The sequence below is a fragment of the Glycine max genome, chromosome 18, assembly GCF_000004515.6.
Source record: "Glycine max cultivar Williams 82 chromosome 18, Glycine_max_v4.0, whole genome shotgun sequence".
NCBI lineage: Eukaryota > Viridiplantae > Streptophyta > Magnoliopsida > Fabales > Fabaceae > Glycine > Glycine max.
Window position 1 is genome coordinate 17959504 of NC_038254.2, and position 19933 is coordinate 17979436.

The following is a 19933-nucleotide window of genomic DNA, read 5'->3' on the forward strand; positions in this document are numbered from 1 at the left end:
TGGATCTTCAAGAACAAAACCAATGAAGAAGGTGTTATAACCAGAAACAAGGCCAGACTTGTTGCTCAAGGCTACACTCAGATTGAAGGTGTAGACTTTGATGAAACGTTCGCCCCAGTTGCTAGACTTGAGTCCATCAGATTGTTGCTTGGTGTAGCTTGCATCCTCAAATTCAAGCTGTACCAAATGGATGTGAAGAGCGCGTTTCTGAATGGATACCTGAATGAAGAAGCCTATGTGGAGCAGCCAAAGGGATTTGTAGATCCAACTCATCCAGATCATGTATACAGGCTCAAGAAGGCTCTCTATGGATTGAAGCAAGCTCCAAGAGCTTGGTATGAAAGGCTAATAGAGTTCCTTACTCAGCAAGGGTATAGGAAGGGAGGAATTGACAAGACTCTCTTTGTCAAACAAGATGCTGAAAACTTGATGATAGCACAGATATATGTTGATGACATTGTGTTTGGAGGGATGTCGAATGAGATGCTTCGACATTTTGTCCAACAGATGCAATCTGAATTTGAGATGAGTCTTGTTGGAGAGCTGACTTATTTTCTGGGACTCCAAGTGAAGCAGATGGAATTCTCCATATTCCTCTCACAAAGCAAGTATGCAAAGAACATTGTCAAGAAGTTTGGGATGGAAAATGCCAGCCATAAAAGAACACCTGCACCTACTCACTTGAAGTTGTCAAAGGATGAAGCTGGCACCAGTGTTGATCAAAGTCTGTACAGAAGCATGATTGGGAGCTTACTATATTTAACAGCTAGCAGACCTGACATCACCTATGCAGTAGGTGTTTGTGCAAGATATCAAGCCAATCCTAAGATAAGTCACTTGAATCAAGTAAAGAGAATTCTGAAATATGTAAATGGCACCAGTGACTATGGGATTATGTACTGTCATTGTTCAGATTCAATGCTGGTTGGGTATTGTGATGCTGATTGGGCTGGAAGTGCAGATGACAGAAAAAGCACTTCTGGTGGATGTTTCTACTTGGGAACCAATCTTATTTCATGGTTCAGCAAGAAGCAGAACTGTGTGTCCCTATCTACTGCTGAAGCAGAGTATATTGCAGCAGGAAGCAGCTGTTCACAACTAGTTTGGATGAAGCAGATGCTGAAGGAGTACAATGTCGAACAAGATGTCATGACATTGTACTGTGACAACTTGAGTGCTATTAATATTTCTAAAAATCCTGTTCAACACGGCAGAACCAAGCACATTGACATTAGACATCACTATATTAGAGAGCTTGTTGATGATAAAGTTATCACACTGGAGCATGTTGACACTGAGGAACAAATAGCAGATATTTTCACAAAGGCATTGGATGCAAATCAGTTTGAAAAACTGAGGGGCAAGCTGGGCATTTGTCTGCTAGAAGATTTATAGCAATTACTGTTATCTGAACGTGCTCAAACGTTAATAGCGCGTTCTCTACTGGGCCAAAACAAATTCGACCGTTGCTTCACACGTCCCTCTACATTCCTCATTCAAATTCATATTTTAGTGGTAATCTCGTTTTCAGCATTCCCTAACAGCTCTCAGAAATTTACGAAAACATTCCAAAGGCTCTGCTTCTCCATGGCTACCTCACCAAAAGAAACTTCAGCTCCTGGTTCACCCTCTGTACCATCATCTCCATCACCTACCAAAGCACCATCAAACCAGGAACAGCCTGAATTCCATATCCAACCCATACAAATGATCCCTGGTCAAGCCCCTGCTCCTGAGAAACTGGCCCCCAAAAGACAACAGGGAGTGAAGATTTCTGAAAACCCTAGCCTTGCAACAAGTCCTAGGGAAGTAGACCCGGAGATGGATAAGAAGATCCGCAGTATTGTGAGCAGCATTTTGAAAAATGCTTCTGTCCCTGATGCTGATAAAGATGTTCCAACATCTTCCACCCCAAATGCTGAAGTCCTCTCTTCACCCAGCAAAGAGGACTCAACAGAGGAAGAGGATCAAGCCACAGAGGAGACCCCTGCACCAAGGGCACCAGAACCTGCTCCAGGTGACCTCATTGACCTAGAAGAAGTAGAATCTGATGAGGAACCCATTGCCAACAAGTTGGCACCTGGCATTGCAGAAAGATTACAAAGCCGAAAAGGAAAAACCCCCATTAAGAGGTCTGGACGAATCAAGACTATGGCACAGAAGAAGAGCACTCCAATCACTCCTACCACATCCAGACGGAGCAAAGTTGCAATCCCTTCCAAGAAGAGGAAAGAAATTTCCTCATCTGATTCTGATGATGATGTCGAACTAGATGTTCCCGACATCAAGAGGGCCAAGACATCAGGGAAAAAGGTGCCTGGAAATGTCCCTGATGCACCATTGGACAACATCTCATTCCACTCCATTGGCAATGTTGAAAGGTGGAAATTTGTATATCAACGCAGACTTGCCTTAGAAAGAGAACTGGGAAGAGCTGCCTTGGATTGCAAGGAGATCATGGACCTCATCGAGGCTGCTGGACTGCTGAAAACTATCACCAAGTTGGGAGATTGCTATGAAAGTCTAGTCAGGGAATTCATTGTCAACATTCCCTCTGACATAACAAACAGAAAGAGTGATGAGTATCAGAAAGTGTTTGTCAGAGGAAAATGTGTTAGATTCTCCCCTGCTGTAATCAACAAATACCTGGGCAGACCAACTGAAGGAGTGGTGGATATTGCTGTGTCTGAGCATAGAATTGCCAAGGAAATCACTGCCAAACAAGTCCAGCATTGGCCAAAGAAAGGGAAGCTTTCTGCAGGGAAGCTAAGTGTGAAGTATGCAATCCTGCACAGGATTGGCGCTGCAAACTGGGTACCCACCAATCATACTTCCACTGTTGCCACAGGTTTGGGTAAATTTCTGTATGCTGTTGGAACCAAGTCCAAATTTAATTTTGGAAACTATATTTTTGATCAAACTGTTAAGCATTCAGAATCTTTTGCTGTCAAATTACCCATTGCCTTCCCAACTGTATTGTGTGGCATTATGTTGAGTCAACATCCCAATATTTTAAACTACACTGACTCTGTGATGAAGAGAGAATCTCCTCTATCCCTGCATTACAAACTGTTTGAGGGGACACATGTCCCAGACATTGTCTCGACATCAGGGAAAGCTGCTGCTTCAGGTGCTGTGTCCAAGGATGCTTTGATTGCTGAACTCAAGGACACATGCAAGGTGCTGGAAGCAACCATCAAAGCCACCACAGAGAAGAAGATGGAGCTGGAACGCCTGATCAAAAGACTCTCAGACAGTGGCATTGATGATGGTGAAGCAGCTGAGGAAGATGGTGAAGCAGCTGAGGAAGAAGAAGAAGCAGCTGAGGAAGAGGAAGATGCAGCAGAGGATACTGAATCAGATGATGATGATTCTGAAGCCACCCCATGACCATCAGACCTTTATTTTTTCTTTTTACTCTTACTAGCTATAGGGGCATGTCCCTTTGAACAATGGATTACTATTGGTCTGTAATATTTGCACCTTAAGTTCATGCATTCTACTTTTGTCAAATTCTGTCTAAAAAGGGGGAGTAATGGTATTAATGGTATTATGCATGATTTTGAGAAGTAGGATACTATGTATGCAATAGTAGTATTATGCATGATTTATGATTTTGAGAAGTAGGATACGATGTATGCATGATTCATGATTTTAAGGGGGAGTTGTATGTATATGATTTTGAGGGGGAGACTGCTGCTGCTGATGATGACTGATGTCACATGAGATGTCTTGACATCCTGTAAAAGACTAGTAGCTGATAGAAGATGCTGCAGTGAACTGCTTCACAGCAGTAGGAGCATGGAGACAGGGGGAGCAGAAAGCTGATGTCACGTGAGATGTCTTGACATCCTGGAAACGACTTGCAACTTGCAGAATTTTGCTGTTACCACTACAGATACCGCTGTGCTTGATTACTCTGATAATGAAAGTTGCTGATCCCACTTGCATAACTGCTCGTACCTGCTCAGGAAGTGTCTAAGTATGTTTTAGACAAAATTTGCCAAAGGGGGAGATTGTTAGTGCTTAGCTCTACTGAGTTTTAAAAGATTGGCTAAGATTTTGTTAAAACATAAGCACTTAGACAATGAAGAAAAGCTGGAGTTGCTGCACATGATGTCCAACGTTATGTCAAGGAATCAGATCGAGCTGCACAATGCACAAGGCAAGATGAAATGTCAAATGAAGAATTGAAGCTGCAGGATTCACGATGTCGGATACAATGTCCAGGACATCCTGCCCGAAAATACTGGAGTTGCTGCACAATGCACAATGCAGGATCCACGATGTCGGATACAATGTCCAGGACATCCTGCCCGAAAATACTGGACACATAAATCTGTTATATCTTTAACAGATTATTGTGCAGTTAGCAACAGATTAGATGATCTATCTTTTGGAACGAATTAAAAGATAATTAAAGTTCGAATTACAAACTTGAATAGTTCGTTCAGGGATTAGAGATTAAAGATAAAAACTAAAAGATCAAACTTTATCTTTTAGATCTTTAAGTGCAGATTTTTTCAGAAGAATGATAGATCTCATCCAGCACAAGTTGTTGCAGCCCAGATACACACACTGCTATATAAACATGAAGGCTGCACGAGTTTTCTACCAAGTCCGAGATTGAAAAGTTATTTTGTGAGTTTTTGGGACTTGAGTGTTTTGTGAGCCACCTTGATGTTACTCTAACATCAAGTGTCGGACCTGAGTGTGTAGAGTTGATCTCTTTTGTTCAGAGAGCAATCTCTGGTGTGTCTTTGATTCATTTGTAAACACGGGAGAGTGATTGAGAGGGAGTGAGAGGGGTTCTCATATCTAAGAGTGGCTCTTAGGTAGAGGTTGCACGGGTAGTGGTTAGGTGAGAAGGTTGTAAACAGTGGCTGTTAGATCTTCGAACTAACACTATTTTAGTGGATTTCCTCCCTGGCTTGGTAGCCCCCAGATGTAGGTGACGTTGCACCGAACTGGGTTAACAATTCTCTTGTGTTATTTACTTGTTTAATCTGTTCATACTCTCAAATATAATCTGCATGTTCTGAAGCGTGATGTTGTGACATCCTGTACGACATCTGGCATTGGTATCAGAATTTCAGACCATTAACGTCAGAGGGGCTTAATGGCAATATGGGCCCAAGATGTGATAATGCGAAGATAGAAGTGTGGACTAGAATGTCATGAGCTTTCTTTGCTAATGAACCACACATGGTGGTTGTGTAGGTTGGAGTTCGACCAGAATACTTGTTTATTCCTTCTTTCAAATTGGTATTACTTGTTTTTATATGGGAGTGGTCTTACCAGCAAGCGCATCGGGTCGCCAAGTAAAATAATTAAAACGGAATGAACCGAGTATCGAACACAGGGAACTTGTTCATTTAGGAAAGTTTTGTCAAGTAAGCAGACATTTGCAAACAAAAATTAATGATTGTGAATTAAAGCAAAAGTATGTTCTATCCTAAGTAAAAGCAATAAACGAGAACAAGTAAGTGTGAAAACAGATATCTAAAGGCGTTGAGTCTTCCTACTGAGTAAGTTGATGCAATTAAAGATGTTTTTCTAATTAAAGACGTTCATGTGTTCTATGTTGAGGACAAAAATACCAAACACCAATTCCTCTAGAGTTTGGACTAATTTAAATCAAACTTCGTTCGCAAATCCCTCTTGTTGAACTTAGCCTAATTTAAACAGCATTATACTCACAGCATAATAGTTCTAAGGAAACAGTACATTTTCCAATGTTAAAGTCCCTAACAGCACACACAAATGGGTGATCAAGCCACAAGCATGCATACAATAAGCATAGATAGAAGCAGTGAACACATAAAACAACCTTAATTAGATATGAAAAAGAGTTTACATCAACTACTCAATAAGAATCCCCAACTGAGGGTTTTAGCCTTTCATGGCAAGGAAGCTCCTTTTACACTGAAGAAGAGGAATCAAGAGAAATTGCTTGCTTACAAAGGAGTGGGGATGCCTCCTCCACCTTTAGGAATCTCACAATCACTAAAAAATTTACTAATCTCCCTAAAGGGTGAGTAAGTGAATTTGAGCTTAGTGTCAATCTCGCGTTAAGCTTGGAAAGCGACAGACAACTCACTTAGCGAGCTGCTAACGCGCTAAGCGCATGCTTGCGTAGCAGATGTCTTTCCAGATTCCCCTTTACTCGCTAAGCGCGCTGGTGTTGGGCTTAGCCGTTGATGCGTGCTAAGCGCATTGAGCTCGCTTAGCGAGATGACTCCTTTAGCACTTCTTCAAAATAGTTCCTTTTTGCTTGAAACTAAAGAAAATTTAACATTAATTCCATGTAAATAGGCTTCTACTGAGCAGAGATCAAAACAAAACAATTTTATTTACAATCCTACCAAAAAGAACCATAAATTGGGAGATTTATACACATTTTGGAAAACTTTTCTATACAAAAGTTAGTCGTAAACGATTACTAACAGTTGGCATGCGATATTTCTTTGTTTGTAATTTCTAAGGGAGCGGAGGAATCACCCCTTATACCAACATTTTCAGGTTTGGATGATGAGCATCAAAATGGATCTTCGCTTGTTGGTTAGCATCTTTGACTGTAGGAAGATCCCTTCGAGAGTTCTTTATCGGGTTCTCGTTTGTGGGTTCAACTTTTTCTAGCACGTACCTTCTTCATGGCGTGGATATTCCGCAGGGCTTGGATAGATGATTGCTCTGAGACTTACACTTTTGTATATTGATTTGAATAGACATAGGTTTCTGAAACTTTTTATATGTGTTTGGTTGTCTTATTTACTTACTATTTACCTTTGATACTTGTTTACTTATGTTTTGTGGCCATGGAGACTCATCTTAGATCTTTATACACACACACATGATGTTAATTATTTCAAAGATGTAAGGCGTTAACTTAAATTTTAACTATTAATTATGTATATTAACTTATGGCTTTAAATGAAACAAGATTTTGTAAATAAATGAAACAAGATTTTGTAAATACGTATGTTGCATACAATTTCCAACATAGATCACTTTCTTTTCAAGTTGATAACTTTCATTAAAAAGAAAAAGGTTGAGGAGCCTTCATGAAAAGTTTAATTTCACTGAAAAATTTACCCTATATTTTCATTTTCTATTATGACATTTATGAAAAAACTTTGAACTCACTTACTTATAAAGATGAATAAAAGGTATTTGAAGTATATTTGTAAATTGAGATTTTAGGATGTTACAACTCACCATTTAAAGCTCTCACCTCTAAATTGTACAACATAATTTCCTATATATGTCCCTTAATTATTTAATACTATCCACCATTATCACTCATAAGTCCATTGCTCTATAAAAAATAAAAAAACATTACTAGTGTCTTTTTCCCGTTCTATATTGAACTAATTCATATTTTTACACAATAGTTTTGTTTATCGTATCATTCCTCTAATTCTTGTTGACATGTACATTTGTAAATACATAGGAAAACCAACAAGACAAGGTTAAATTACATTTCTTAAAATCTCCTTTTGTAATTTTTATAGAAAACATGAGGTAGACAAATTGATGTATCATCCTATAATGAAAAAAATTATAAGAAAATTAGTTTACAAAACAAAATGTTATATAAGAAATTCAACTCCCATAGCATTGCATAAATAAAGAGTAATGGGAAAATGGTTATTCAATTTAAAATATTTTGATAAAATTATATTATTAATTTAATACTTTTTTTAAGTGTTGAAAACTATCAACTATTTATTAAAAATAATTAATATTTTATTATTGGGTATAATGAGTAGTATCATTTTTCAGTAAAATCATTTTTTAAATTTCTTTGACTAATTTATTATAAATGTACAATAATAGAAATAATTATTAATATTTTATAAATTATTCATGTCTGCCTAAACTAGTTTAATTTTTTTAATAAAATTTAATATCTTAATAAATGGATGTTTTAGTATTACATTTATATGTTTTCTAAACTTTATTTCTAAAAACTGAGTTTAGATCCCTTTAGAAACATCTCATATTTGAGTTTTGTTATACAAAAGCATGGTCAGGAGAAGATGTTATACTAAATATGGCTAGCCAAGTTCTTTGGCGGAAACTAACAAAGCTAAAAAACATGAACTTAAAATGCACGTTTAAAAAAAACAAAACTCAAGATTTACATAATATTTAAAATTATATCCTATTTTTTAATGGAAAGTTATATCTTATTTAACATTTAAAATACCATTTCCTTATTTTTGAAAATATATTAGGAAAGTTAATTAAAGATATTGTCATTTTCTTTTTGTTAAAAACATAAGACTCATTCAATTCATTAATAAACTATTAATTATTATTTTTCAAAATAGTTGAATGTTTTTAAGAATTCTAAAATTAAGTTTTTGTAAAATGATATTATCAATTTATAAAAATATGTTTAATTTTGCTACAGACAAACTCAGGAAAATAGGCTAGATAGGGTCAGACCTCACATTTCATTGGTCCAGGCGAAATAATAGAGAGACCTATAAAGGGTTAAATATATTTTTAGTCTCGTGATCAATTTATGTTATTGTTAGTTTTTGTTTCTTAAAATTGTCTTTTTAGATTTTTAATTTGAAAAAGATAATACTTTTTTTAGTCTCTCATACAGTAATAAAACTTTCATAAATTGTGTATCCAAACCGCCATAAACCTATAAGTAGGAACTATAGGAATATTTTTTGAAATTGAGTGACTAGAAACACCAAATTTAAATATAGGGGTCCAAACACAATGATGACCCAATTTAAAGTATAAAAAATGTATTTAAGTTTATTCTAAAATATAAAAATATGTTCCACACACAAAAAAATAGACATATAAAATATTTCTCTACTAAAAAAATTAATATATACATACAAAATAGTACATGCGAATAGATGTTAATTTTTTAGAAAAATAATTTTTTGTTAACTTTAATGCTTGGATAAGTTGAAATTAGTAATTGAAAAAGGCCTTTAAAAAAACCTACATGATTAAGTTATTGCAAAAGAAATTAATTTTATTTTTAATTTTTTTAGGCCCCTCCTCAGTCATGAGCCTAGTGTCATAGCCACTCAAAACACTCCCAGGGTTAGGCCTACTTGGAGGCCTGTAGTGGATATAGTGAGAAATAAATTGAAATAGTGGAATAACATTCACATTTTCATAGGTTGCAGAGCAATCGCATTGTCCCACCCGGTCTATTTTCGTTCTTGGTTCAACACTCTAGAAGGTATCATATCTTTACTTGAATATTTATTATTTTGTGGTGAGGGTGTTAGGGAAGTACATTAGGTAGCCTAGGAGTAATTGTGTAAGGAAAAGGAAGAAGGTGGACATGGAGTGACAAAAATTAGGGCATCTAATTTAGCATTATTAAAAAAATGGTGATAAAAAATGAAGCAAGATCAATAATAATTGTGATACAAGATATGAAACATAAGTATGAGAGGGAAGAAAGAGTCAGGCATTTGAAGGGGAGGTGTTCCAAATAGTGAATATATATAAATTATCTAGGTAGATTTAATAGGTTTAGATAATAATGGTTTTCACACACAGTTTGTGAGAAGGTGGGTGGGGGGATACATTTATTTTGGTAAAACCTTTGCGTGGAAGGAACTTATTTTCATATATACAAAGTATACTAGATTATACAATATTGCAATGGCCACAAAAGTCAAAGCAGCAAATTTAAGTGACTGGAGGGAGGGAAATTGATTGTGGAGATGGGAATGGAGAAAATCTCTATTTCAGTAGAAGAAACATATATTTAGTTATAAGAAAAGTGACTTAAGAAGTATAAATTTGATTATGAGTGAGGAGGACAAATGGGTGTGGATGAAGGAGAACACTAGCCTCTACTCAGTTAAGTCTTCTTATATGTTGTTAAGTTTGTATTGGAATGTTTGATTTGGATTAGGCATGCTCGTGTTGTGGAACGCAATTGTTTATAAATATATCATATATCTTTATGACTTCCTTAATGTTTTAAATTCATTATGAGATGTATCTCACTCCCCGTCTGTTTGTCTTGTTTGTGTTTGGGCTGAATGCCACCCTTGCAGGTGAGTCTTTATAAGGTTACGATGATGATGCTACATGAGAGATTTAGGTCTCCACTTTATATTACTATTAATTTTAAGGTTATGGATGCTCTAAAATAATGTAACATTGGAACAAAGGTTTTATTTATTTATCTAAGAATTAAATTAATGAGTAACTTTTCACCATATTTTATTTAATATGGTTTGTATGGACTTTGGAGCACCAAGATTTGTTTAACATGTAGTTACATTATTTATTGATTTGTTTTCTTAAAATTTACAAATATTTGGAATGTAATACTCTTACCGTGAAATAAGTATTTTTTTTAAAAAGTCAATACCTCCTTTTAATTAAATTCCGCTACAAATGTATTTAGAAAATATTACAAGTGTATGTATATTGGGGTAGAAGGGTGCTACATCCCCAAGCTCAGATATTAAGTCCTAAACACTTCTATTGTATTTCTAACTGATTAAACTTCTCAAACAACTTGTCAATCAAGCCTAATCATCAAAATCCCTAAACTTCCTGACTTAGGCTTCAAAAGGGGAAAAAAGGGAAAGAGGAGAAAATAATCACAAACAAGGAGTCAATGGAGCTAAAGGAAAAGCACTTACCCTATTCCTCTTCTCCTTTTCTTCTTCCTTTTCTCCTCCTTCTTTTTAACTCTTTCTTTCTTTCTATCACTTTCTCTCTCTAACTCTCCCTTTCTCTCTTTATAAAAGTCATGAGGGTGTGTGGGTGTCTTTTGAGCATTGGCCCAACCCGGGCCTTGGCTCCCTATTTAGGTCCTATTATCTTATTTTCATCAAATCCTATTACAAAGTATTTGTTATTGATAATTCCTAAGAGTCTCCTTTAACCATTAATTATAACAACTATTCCTTAAAAGATGTCTTTCAATTATTATTTCTATAGTCGATAAATTTGAAATGTTTCACTCTGGCCTAGTCGAAACAAAACTCTAGTTGGGCCAAAACAAAAATGAAGTTGCGAATTGCAAACTCCATGGCCAACAATGGTATACCCACCCATCCCAACCCTATGCAAGGACTCATCCATGGTCATACACATCAACAAATATCAAAACCATCATCATCCAATGCATAATGCACACTGTCAAAGCATTCATCCATTCAAATTTAGAGATTCCTTTACCTATTGTCTCCAAGATTAGGTATTAAAAAAGAGGAGAGAAAGGAGACAACTTGAGCTCAACAAGAGAGGACTTCTTCTCCCACAATAGCATGAGCATCACTCAAACCCATGGAAAACACTACCCACCAAAACTAATGAGGTTTTTTCACAAATACCCATTATGGGTCTACTCATAGAAAAGAGAAAGAGGAAAGAAAGAAATCTTACCCTCAAACAATGACTACAAACTCAAGTAAAAGGGGGAAAATAATCTTCATCCTTGAGATTGAGTGAGGGATCTCCTTGTGGATGGTGGAGAAAATGAGAGAATGAGACAACTCTTGAGAGAAGAGGAAATGATGAGAACTTTTTTATGAAAATGAGGGGAAAGGAATGAGGGTGTCCCTCTTGAAAACACAAAGGGGTAGCTCATAAAGAAATAGAAGGAGTGAGGAAATGGAATTTCCTCACTAAACCCATAGCCCAACTAAAACTCTACCATACTTGGCCCACTTCTCACAAAAACATAAATATCACTTACTTCATTTATATCTTTCAACAACATAAAATAGATTTGATTATTCTTGTAATTTAATTAAGTTACTTAACCATGCATTAATAAAATCACAATGTTACAGGGCACATGTCATATTTATAGCACAATGTATGTACTATTTGTTAGAATTTTCTTTGTTTGACCTTAAAATATGAGTTGAATGTATGACCTAATATATTCTTTCCTATAAGCCCAATTTTAATTAAGTTTTTCAATTTGGGCTTTGGGAATCATCATGTGTTTATATGTTTATTGGGTCAAGCCCAATAGGCAAGTGCATTGAGTTTGTGTGTAGGGTTTAATGGGTGCAATACCATTGATGGTTGGATATTTAGGTTACCTATCTATTTAAATAAGGGTAAGATCCCACCTGACCTCAAGGCCTTTATGATGACTCATTGTTCCACCCAAGAGCTTTTGAAAAGAGGTGAAACTAAGGAAAATTTTATTCTTGATGTATACACTTGCTTGTGTGTGTGCTTCCATAGATCAAGTGATTGCTCTAGAAGATGTCTTCGAGAAATATGTAATTTATAATTACTTATTATTATTTTTGGTGTTCTAAATCCTAATATAGATCCTATTAATTGTTGTACTTTCACAGTCACTACTATTTAATTGACACTCACAGTAAAAAAACATAATTGACATTCTAATGAGATTTAAATTGAGTTGTCAAATTACAAATTTTATATTTCATATTATCGTATATGTTATACTTTATTTTATAATATATGTTCCTACTGAAATTGACAAAACCTCATTTATGGTGTTGCTCCTTAAGCCTCTTTCAAGTACGATGGGGAGTTGTACCTATGAAGACACTTTGACACTCAAACCAATGATACAGAAGTAGGAGACACGTATCAATAATGAGCTAGAATCAAGTGAGTTACCTAAAACCCTTAGGATTGTTTACACGATGGTTATATTAAGTCCATGTGCCTAATTTCCTTAATCAACAATGATATGATAAAATTAGATCCAATCTTATCTTATCTAAGGTCATAAATTCATGCATAATCTTGATTGATCTTTATCTATTAATCAGTGAAGATAAATATAAGCACGGGTCGGTATTACATGGTCTGTAAAACATAAGCACTGGAATAAGCAGCAAATAAATATAAGATAGCAGGGAATGTGTAAGATGAGCAGAGTAGACAACAATATGCCACCATCAACAATGTTTAGTTTACTAAACAATAAATTTGTAGTACTAATAATAATAAAGAACAATAAATCCCGAAAACAGGAAACCTACCTATTTGAAACTATTCTTCTTTTCTTTCCTTACAAAGAAGTTGAACGACCAAAGCAGTCCAAGATTATATAAAAAAATGGCCTAACTTAATGACAAAATTCAAAATTAGATAATCTCAATTATCAGGAGACATGACATTCTAGAGTCTAGAAAAGATGAAAAAACAAATGCATCAGAGCATATGCACTCAGAATGCTTTTATCTAATAAGCACACTACCCTGTCAATCGTAGCACACTACACTTGCTAAAGTTAAATCAACGACACATAATAATAATAATAATAATAATAATAATAATAATAATAATAATAATAATAATAATAATAATAATATAATTAATTAATTAAATACAAAAAGAGAAAGTAAGGAAAATTTTTAATTTTCATTGCACTACCAACGTGATTTGTCTCCTGTGTGAATCTCAGCATTAAAGTTGGTAGACTATTTTCAATTACAATAAAGAAGAAATTTAGAGTATCATTTGTTTTCACCCATAAATATAAAGAGAAATAATTAAAATACACAGAAAATCAAAAATATATTATGTAAATAAAAATGCAGGAAGCAATCAGCAAGATAAAAATAGAAACATTATTAATTAACTGAAAAAGAAAAAGGTGATTTAAAAAATAAAACATCAAAAAGGATATATAATAAGTTGAAAAGTTAATAAGATAAAAAATAAACACACTTGCTAAAGTTAAATCAACAACACATAATAATAATAATAATAATAATAATAATAATAATAATAATAATAATAATAATAATAATAATAATAAATAACAAAATAAATTAATTAATTAATTAAATACAAAAAGAGAAAGTAAGGAAAATTTCTAATTTTCATTGCACTACCGACGTGATTTGTCTCCCGTGTGAATCTCAACATTAAAGTTGGTAGACTATTTTCAATTACAATATATAAGAAATTCAGAGTATCATTTGTTTTCACCCATAAATATAAAGAGAAATAATTAAAATACACAGAAAATCAGAAATATATTATGTAAATAAAAATGCAGGAAGCAATCTGTAAGATAAAAATAGAAACATTATTAATTAACTGAAAAAGAAAAAGGTGATTTAAAAAATAAAACATCAAAAAGGATATATAATAAGTTGAAAAGTTAATAAGATAAAAAATAAACGCATTTGCTAAAGTTAAATCAACAACACATAATAATAATAATAATAATAATAATAATAATAATAATAATAATAATAATAATAATAATAATAATAATAAAATAATTAATTAATTAATTAAATACAAAAAGAGATAGTAAGGAAAATTTTTAATTTTCATTGCACTACCGACGTGATTTGTCTCCCGTGTGAATCTCAACGTTAAAGTTGGTAGAGTATTTTTAATTACAATAAATAAGAAATTCAGAGTATAATTTGTTTTCACCCATAGATATAAAGAGAAATAATTAAAATACACAGAAAATCAGAAATATATTATGTAAATAAAAATGCAAGAAGCAATCAGCAAGATAAAAATAGAAATATTATTAATTAACTGAAAAAGAAAAAGGTGATTTAAAAAATAAAACATCAAAAAGGATATATAATAAGTTGAAAAGTTAATAAGATAAAAAATAAACACACTTGCTAAAATTAAATCAACAACACATAATAATAATAATAATAATAATAACAAAATAAATAAATTAATTAATTAAATACAAAAAGAGAAAGTAAGGAAAATTTCTAATTTTCATTGCACCACCGACGTGATTTGTCTCCCATGTGAATCTCAGCATTAAAGTTGGTAGAGTACTTTTAAATACAATAAATAAGAAATTCAGAGTATAATTTGTTTTCACCCATACATATAAAGAGAAATAATTAAAATACACAGAAAATCAAAAATATATTATGCAAATAAAAATGCAAGAAACAATCAGCAAGATAAAAATAGAAACATTATTAATTAACTGAAAAAGAAAAAGGTGATTTAAAAAATAAAACATCAAAAAGGATATATAATAAGTTGAAAAGTTAATAAGATAAAAAAATAAACACACTTGCTAAAGTTAAATCAACAACACATAATAATAATAATAATAATAATAATAATAATAATAATAATAATAATAATAATAATAATAACAATAACAACAACAACAACAACAACAACAATAATAATAATAATAACAAAAAAATTAATTAATTAATTAATTAAATACAAAAAAATAAAGTAAGGAAAATTTCTAATTTTCATTGCTCTACCGACGTGATTTGTCTCCCGTGTGAATCTCAGCATTAAAGTTGGTAGAGTATTTTCAATTACAATAAATAAGAAATTCAGAGTATAATTTGCTTTCACCCATAAATATAAAGAGAAATAACTAAAATACACAGAAAATCAGAAATATATTATGTAAAAAGAAATGCAAGAAGCAATCAGCAAGATAAAAGTAGAAACATTATTAATTAACTGAAAAAGAAAAAGGTGATTTAAAAAATAAAACATCAAAAAAGATATATAATAAGTTGAAAAGTTAATAAGATAAAAAATAAACACACTTGCTAAAGTTAAATCAACAACACATAATAATAATAATAATAATAATAATAATAATAACAAAATAAATAAATTAATTAATTAAATACAAAAGGAGAAATTAAGGAAAATTTCTAATGTTCATTGTACTACCGACGTGATTTATCTCCCGTGTGAATCTCAACATTAAAGTTGGTAGAGTATTTTCAATTACAATAAATAAGAAATTCAGAGTATAATTTGTTTTAACCCATAAATATAAAGAGAAATAACTAAAATACACAGAAAATCAGAAATATATTATGTAAAAAGAAATGCAAGAAGCAATCAGCAAGATAAAAGTAGAAATATTATTAATTAACGGAAAAGAAAAAGGTGATTTAAAAAATAAAATATCAAAAAGGATATATAATAAGTTGAAAAGTTAATAAGATAAAAAATAAACACATTTGCTAAAGTTAAATCAACAACACATAATAATAATAATAATAATAATAATAATAATTTTCAGAGTATGGCAAGGTGGTGGAATCTTGGGATGTGTGTAAATCAAAAGGGAGGGAGAAGAAGAATAAGGGGGATGAAGGGGGTGCGCCTGAGGTTGGGTGTTGGGTTAGGTTGAGGTTCATTGGGAGCTACATTTCTTCAAGATCCAAGGTTGATACCTCAGTCAGTGGCACTGGCACCAGCACTCATTATGGTAAATTCATCACTATTTTACTCTTATTTCATGTTTTTATTTATTTATTTTTATATACATCTATTGGTTTTTTAACGTATCCATTGAATATTTTCCTTGTAACCAAAGGATCATGTGCGTGGAATAATGTTAAAGTTGAAAATATTAATGCTTTATGACTATTATTATGAATAACCTTATGACAGAAACTTGATGTAATGTGTAGGATCCAAGCGCCACAAATACAAAGAAATTTCTAGTCCTTTCCCGAAAGTTGATATCCAATTCCAAGCTCTAGATTTAATAGCAACTATAATAGAATCCATATTACATCTCTCCTGTTTGAAAATTGTTGCATTTCTATCCATTTCCAATCAACTTGTTGGTTACTCATGTTTAAAGATAGAAATAAAGAGAAGTAACCCCGCAAAGTAAATAATTATGCTATAAGATTATATAGTTTTTTTATCAGCGTTATAGGATTATATATAATTTGTAGTATAATCAAATTTTAGTGTTAATTTCATTGCTATAACAGATTTGTAATTCCTTTTGGGCTATTGAATAACTATTCAAAGGTGTAGTATAAGATGCTAGCAAAATGTGTTTCAACCATAAAGTTAAAATAACAATCACATTTCAGATCATGCTTCTATTGAGAAAATAATCAAGATATTTCAATTTTGATCATAAGGTTCAAATGACATGTTCATGTTCAATTATTCCCTAATAAGTCCCCTAGCTAGCAGCAAATAACTCCAAAAATTAAAATTATATAGCAGTTAATTAGTTAGAATCAACAAAGCAAATGCCTCTTTAACATGATCTCATTCTAATTCTTGCTGAATGGAATAGGTGTGGCAGTCCTCTGTGGGGTCAAACCAAAGCATGTGTCTCATCTTACGCCCACGAGTTCCATTCTTGTATACATTAGTCTGAATCAAATAAGGTTCTCCTATTTTGTTCCCCAAAAACTCAAAATCAAGCTCATCTCTTTCTGGCCCCGCACCATTTTCTGAGCACATCTGCAAGAATTTCCCACTCATCACAATGGAATCATAGAAACATAGAGGGAAACTCATCAAAAAAATAAACAATGTATAAGTGGACAAAACATAGAAGCATTCTCAAAAAAGAAAAAGGCCCTAAATAATAAATAAATTGAAGCAAGCAGTTTATCCTTGCACCATGTAAATATACTAATCATTCAAAATTAATATACATTCTCAAAGTTAACAGCAACACACAAAATAGTAAAAAGTTATTCATATTCACAAAACTTATCCATAAAACTCGAGTTCTAAAGACAAAAAAGATCATTTTTCAAGAACATTACACATATCACAACCAATATCAGTAATCCTGTTACTAAAAAATGTGTTCCACCACAAACGTTCGAGACAAAAATGATGCAGAAGAAAACCACAGTAAAGAAGCGGAATCACAGAGAAGAAAGACAAATAATAATAATAATAATAATAATAATAATAATAATAATAATAATAATAATAATAATAATAATAATAATAATAGAGAAAAGACATCATGAACCTGAAAGAGGGATTCTGCATAATCATTGATATTGTTCATTGCTCTGTGTTTCGCTTGCACCCTTCTAAACCTTCTCGAGGTATGGTTGCTCCCTCTCTACAATTAATCTGTTCTCAGCAACAAAACATGTAAACAACACTTTTCACGTAACCAAATTACATCGAACCCCCACACCTTCTCATTAATTCAATAAAAATAATATTGTTGGGTTACACAAAAATGATGCAGAAGAAAGCCAAAGCAAAGAAGCGGAATCGCAAAGAAGAAAGACAAATAATAATAATAATAATAATAATAATAATAATAATAATAATAATAATAATAATAATAATAATAATAATAATAATAATAATAATAATTAATCAAAACAAAAAAATAACAAAAATTAAGAAAAAGTACAAAGAAGACATGTGTTTGTTCTAAACTTCTTTTTTTTTTTTTGCCCCACTGAACAAAGATAAAAGAAAATACAACAGCAAAGCTACCATTAAAAAACAGAACAACAAAAGTACCATGAACAGAGAAAAACGATAAGTTAACATGCATGTAAGAAAGGATGCATGAAAACAGCACCAGAAGAGAAGCCAAACCTCGTCCAACACAAACAAAATGAAAAACTAACATGCATGTAAGAACACATACATGAAAACAGCACTACTCTTGCTTTAAAAAAATTGAGATTTAAGGGTAAAAATGTTGAATCTCAAGTACCCGTAAATTTATTTCAGTTTTTTTTTTGCTTGTTGCAAAAAAATTGAAACTTTAGGGGTAAAAATGTTGAATCTCAAGTACCATAAGAAAAAAGGTTTTCTAATATAAAATCTTAAATATAAGATTATATACTTTTTCCTCTTAAATTAGGCATGACTCAATGTTAGGTTATTCTTTCTACAATAAATAGGAAAATTGTCATAAGAGAATGAATGAATTGTGGCTTTTAAACCTTAGAAGAGAACCAACAGAATGTACAAACTTGTTTACCCCAAAAAAAGCCATGTCCTTTGAAGTTGCAGAAAATCTGATATGCATATGTATGAGGCATCCTTGCTGCATTCCTATTTTCCTTTGTTAACTAATTGTTCACTTTGTTTCTCAACTTTTGACTAAGAGAACAAAAAGAGCCTAATTATTAAATGTTGAAAAGAGACAAAATCAGATAGTGCATCAACAAAGGCAAAAAAAACAAAAATGCACATGGCAAAACGATTTATGAGTAGCTTGATATGGCATTTAAAGGAAAGGAATGTAACTTAAAAAGCATGCCCCTTGCTGCACGCTTTAGGGGAGTACCCAAAATAAATATAAATTGCATAAGATTGAAAGATGTCGCAAGCCAAGAAGGACCAAAAAGAGAAGGCGAATACAATTTGCAACTCACATGTTATCTCCAAGTATGCCTCCATGATCGTTGTTGAGAAAACCATGTAAAAACCTCACTCCCTCTCTTTGATCATCAAGCAGTGTATAGTTTATAGATATAGGAACCTGAAACAGCGAATAATGATTCACAACAACATTCAATCTTGTTTCCAATGAAACTGGATCATCAATTATTATGGTTATTAATAAATATCCTATAAAAACCGCTTCATTGTGCACAGAACTTATGTCGTCAAGTAATTTTGATAGCCTATCCATCCCATCCTGTACATCAGTAGCATTTTCAGTATGATTGGGAAAACCTTCAAGGCCTAGAAACATTTTCTTTGTCCTGTATTTTAAAGACAATATATTAGAAGAGAGTGGTAACCAATGTCATTGATACCTAAAGTTTGATGCGGTAAATCTTAAAATACTCTTGCATTTTCGATTTCCAGCTAATGGAACTTTCCAACCCTTCATGTGTTGCCACTGCAGAAGAAACTCCACCTTAAACTAATATACATGTGGTTCCCTCCTATCCAAATGCCAAACCTATCAACATGTGGACACATTGCAATGGGCTTAATTTTTAACAATTGAAAATAAAAGCCTCTGAGAAATTTTTTTTGGAAAAATTTAACATTTTGAAACAATAATCCATGGTAACCTGAACTGTCTTCTCCATGATTTCTAAGTGTTTGATGAATTGCGCCACACAAAATTATTTTTAAAAAATAGTTGATTACACGAATGCTCATTGGTAAACCCGGAAAGAAAACAAACCAACGCAATACAAATAGAAAACACTCACCAATAGTCATTTCTCTCGCTAAACCC

The 19933-nt window shown here is 32.7% G+C and overlaps 1 protein-coding gene across 3 annotated transcripts; it reads right to left on the reverse strand.

The window, feature by feature from the left end:
- Nucleotides 1-16683: 16683 nt before the first annotated feature.
- On the reverse strand, nt 16684-19643 carry LOC100812869 (probable xyloglucan endotransglucosylase/hydrolase protein 8). 3 transcript variants are annotated; one of them, XR_005889495.1, is made up of 3 exons: nt 19113-19643; nt 17735-17830; nt 16684-17208 (listed from the first exon to the last, which is right to left on the reverse strand). XR_005889495.1 is itself a non-coding variant. In XM_041011665.1 (2 exons), the coding sequence occupies exons 1-2, from the start codon at nt 17771-17773 to the stop codon at nt 17011-17013; spliced, it is 237 nt and encodes a 78-aa protein (XP_040867599.1). In that variant the 5' UTR covers nt 17774-18052; the 3' UTR covers nt 16684-17010. The 3 variants fall into 3 exon arrangements, 1 of the variants encoding a protein (XP_040867599.1); XR_001386057.3 differs by having other exon boundaries at nt 17735-17841; XM_041011665.1 differs by lacking the exon at nt 19113-19643 and having other exon boundaries at nt 17735-18052.
- Nucleotides 19644-19933: the final 290 nt, after the last annotated feature.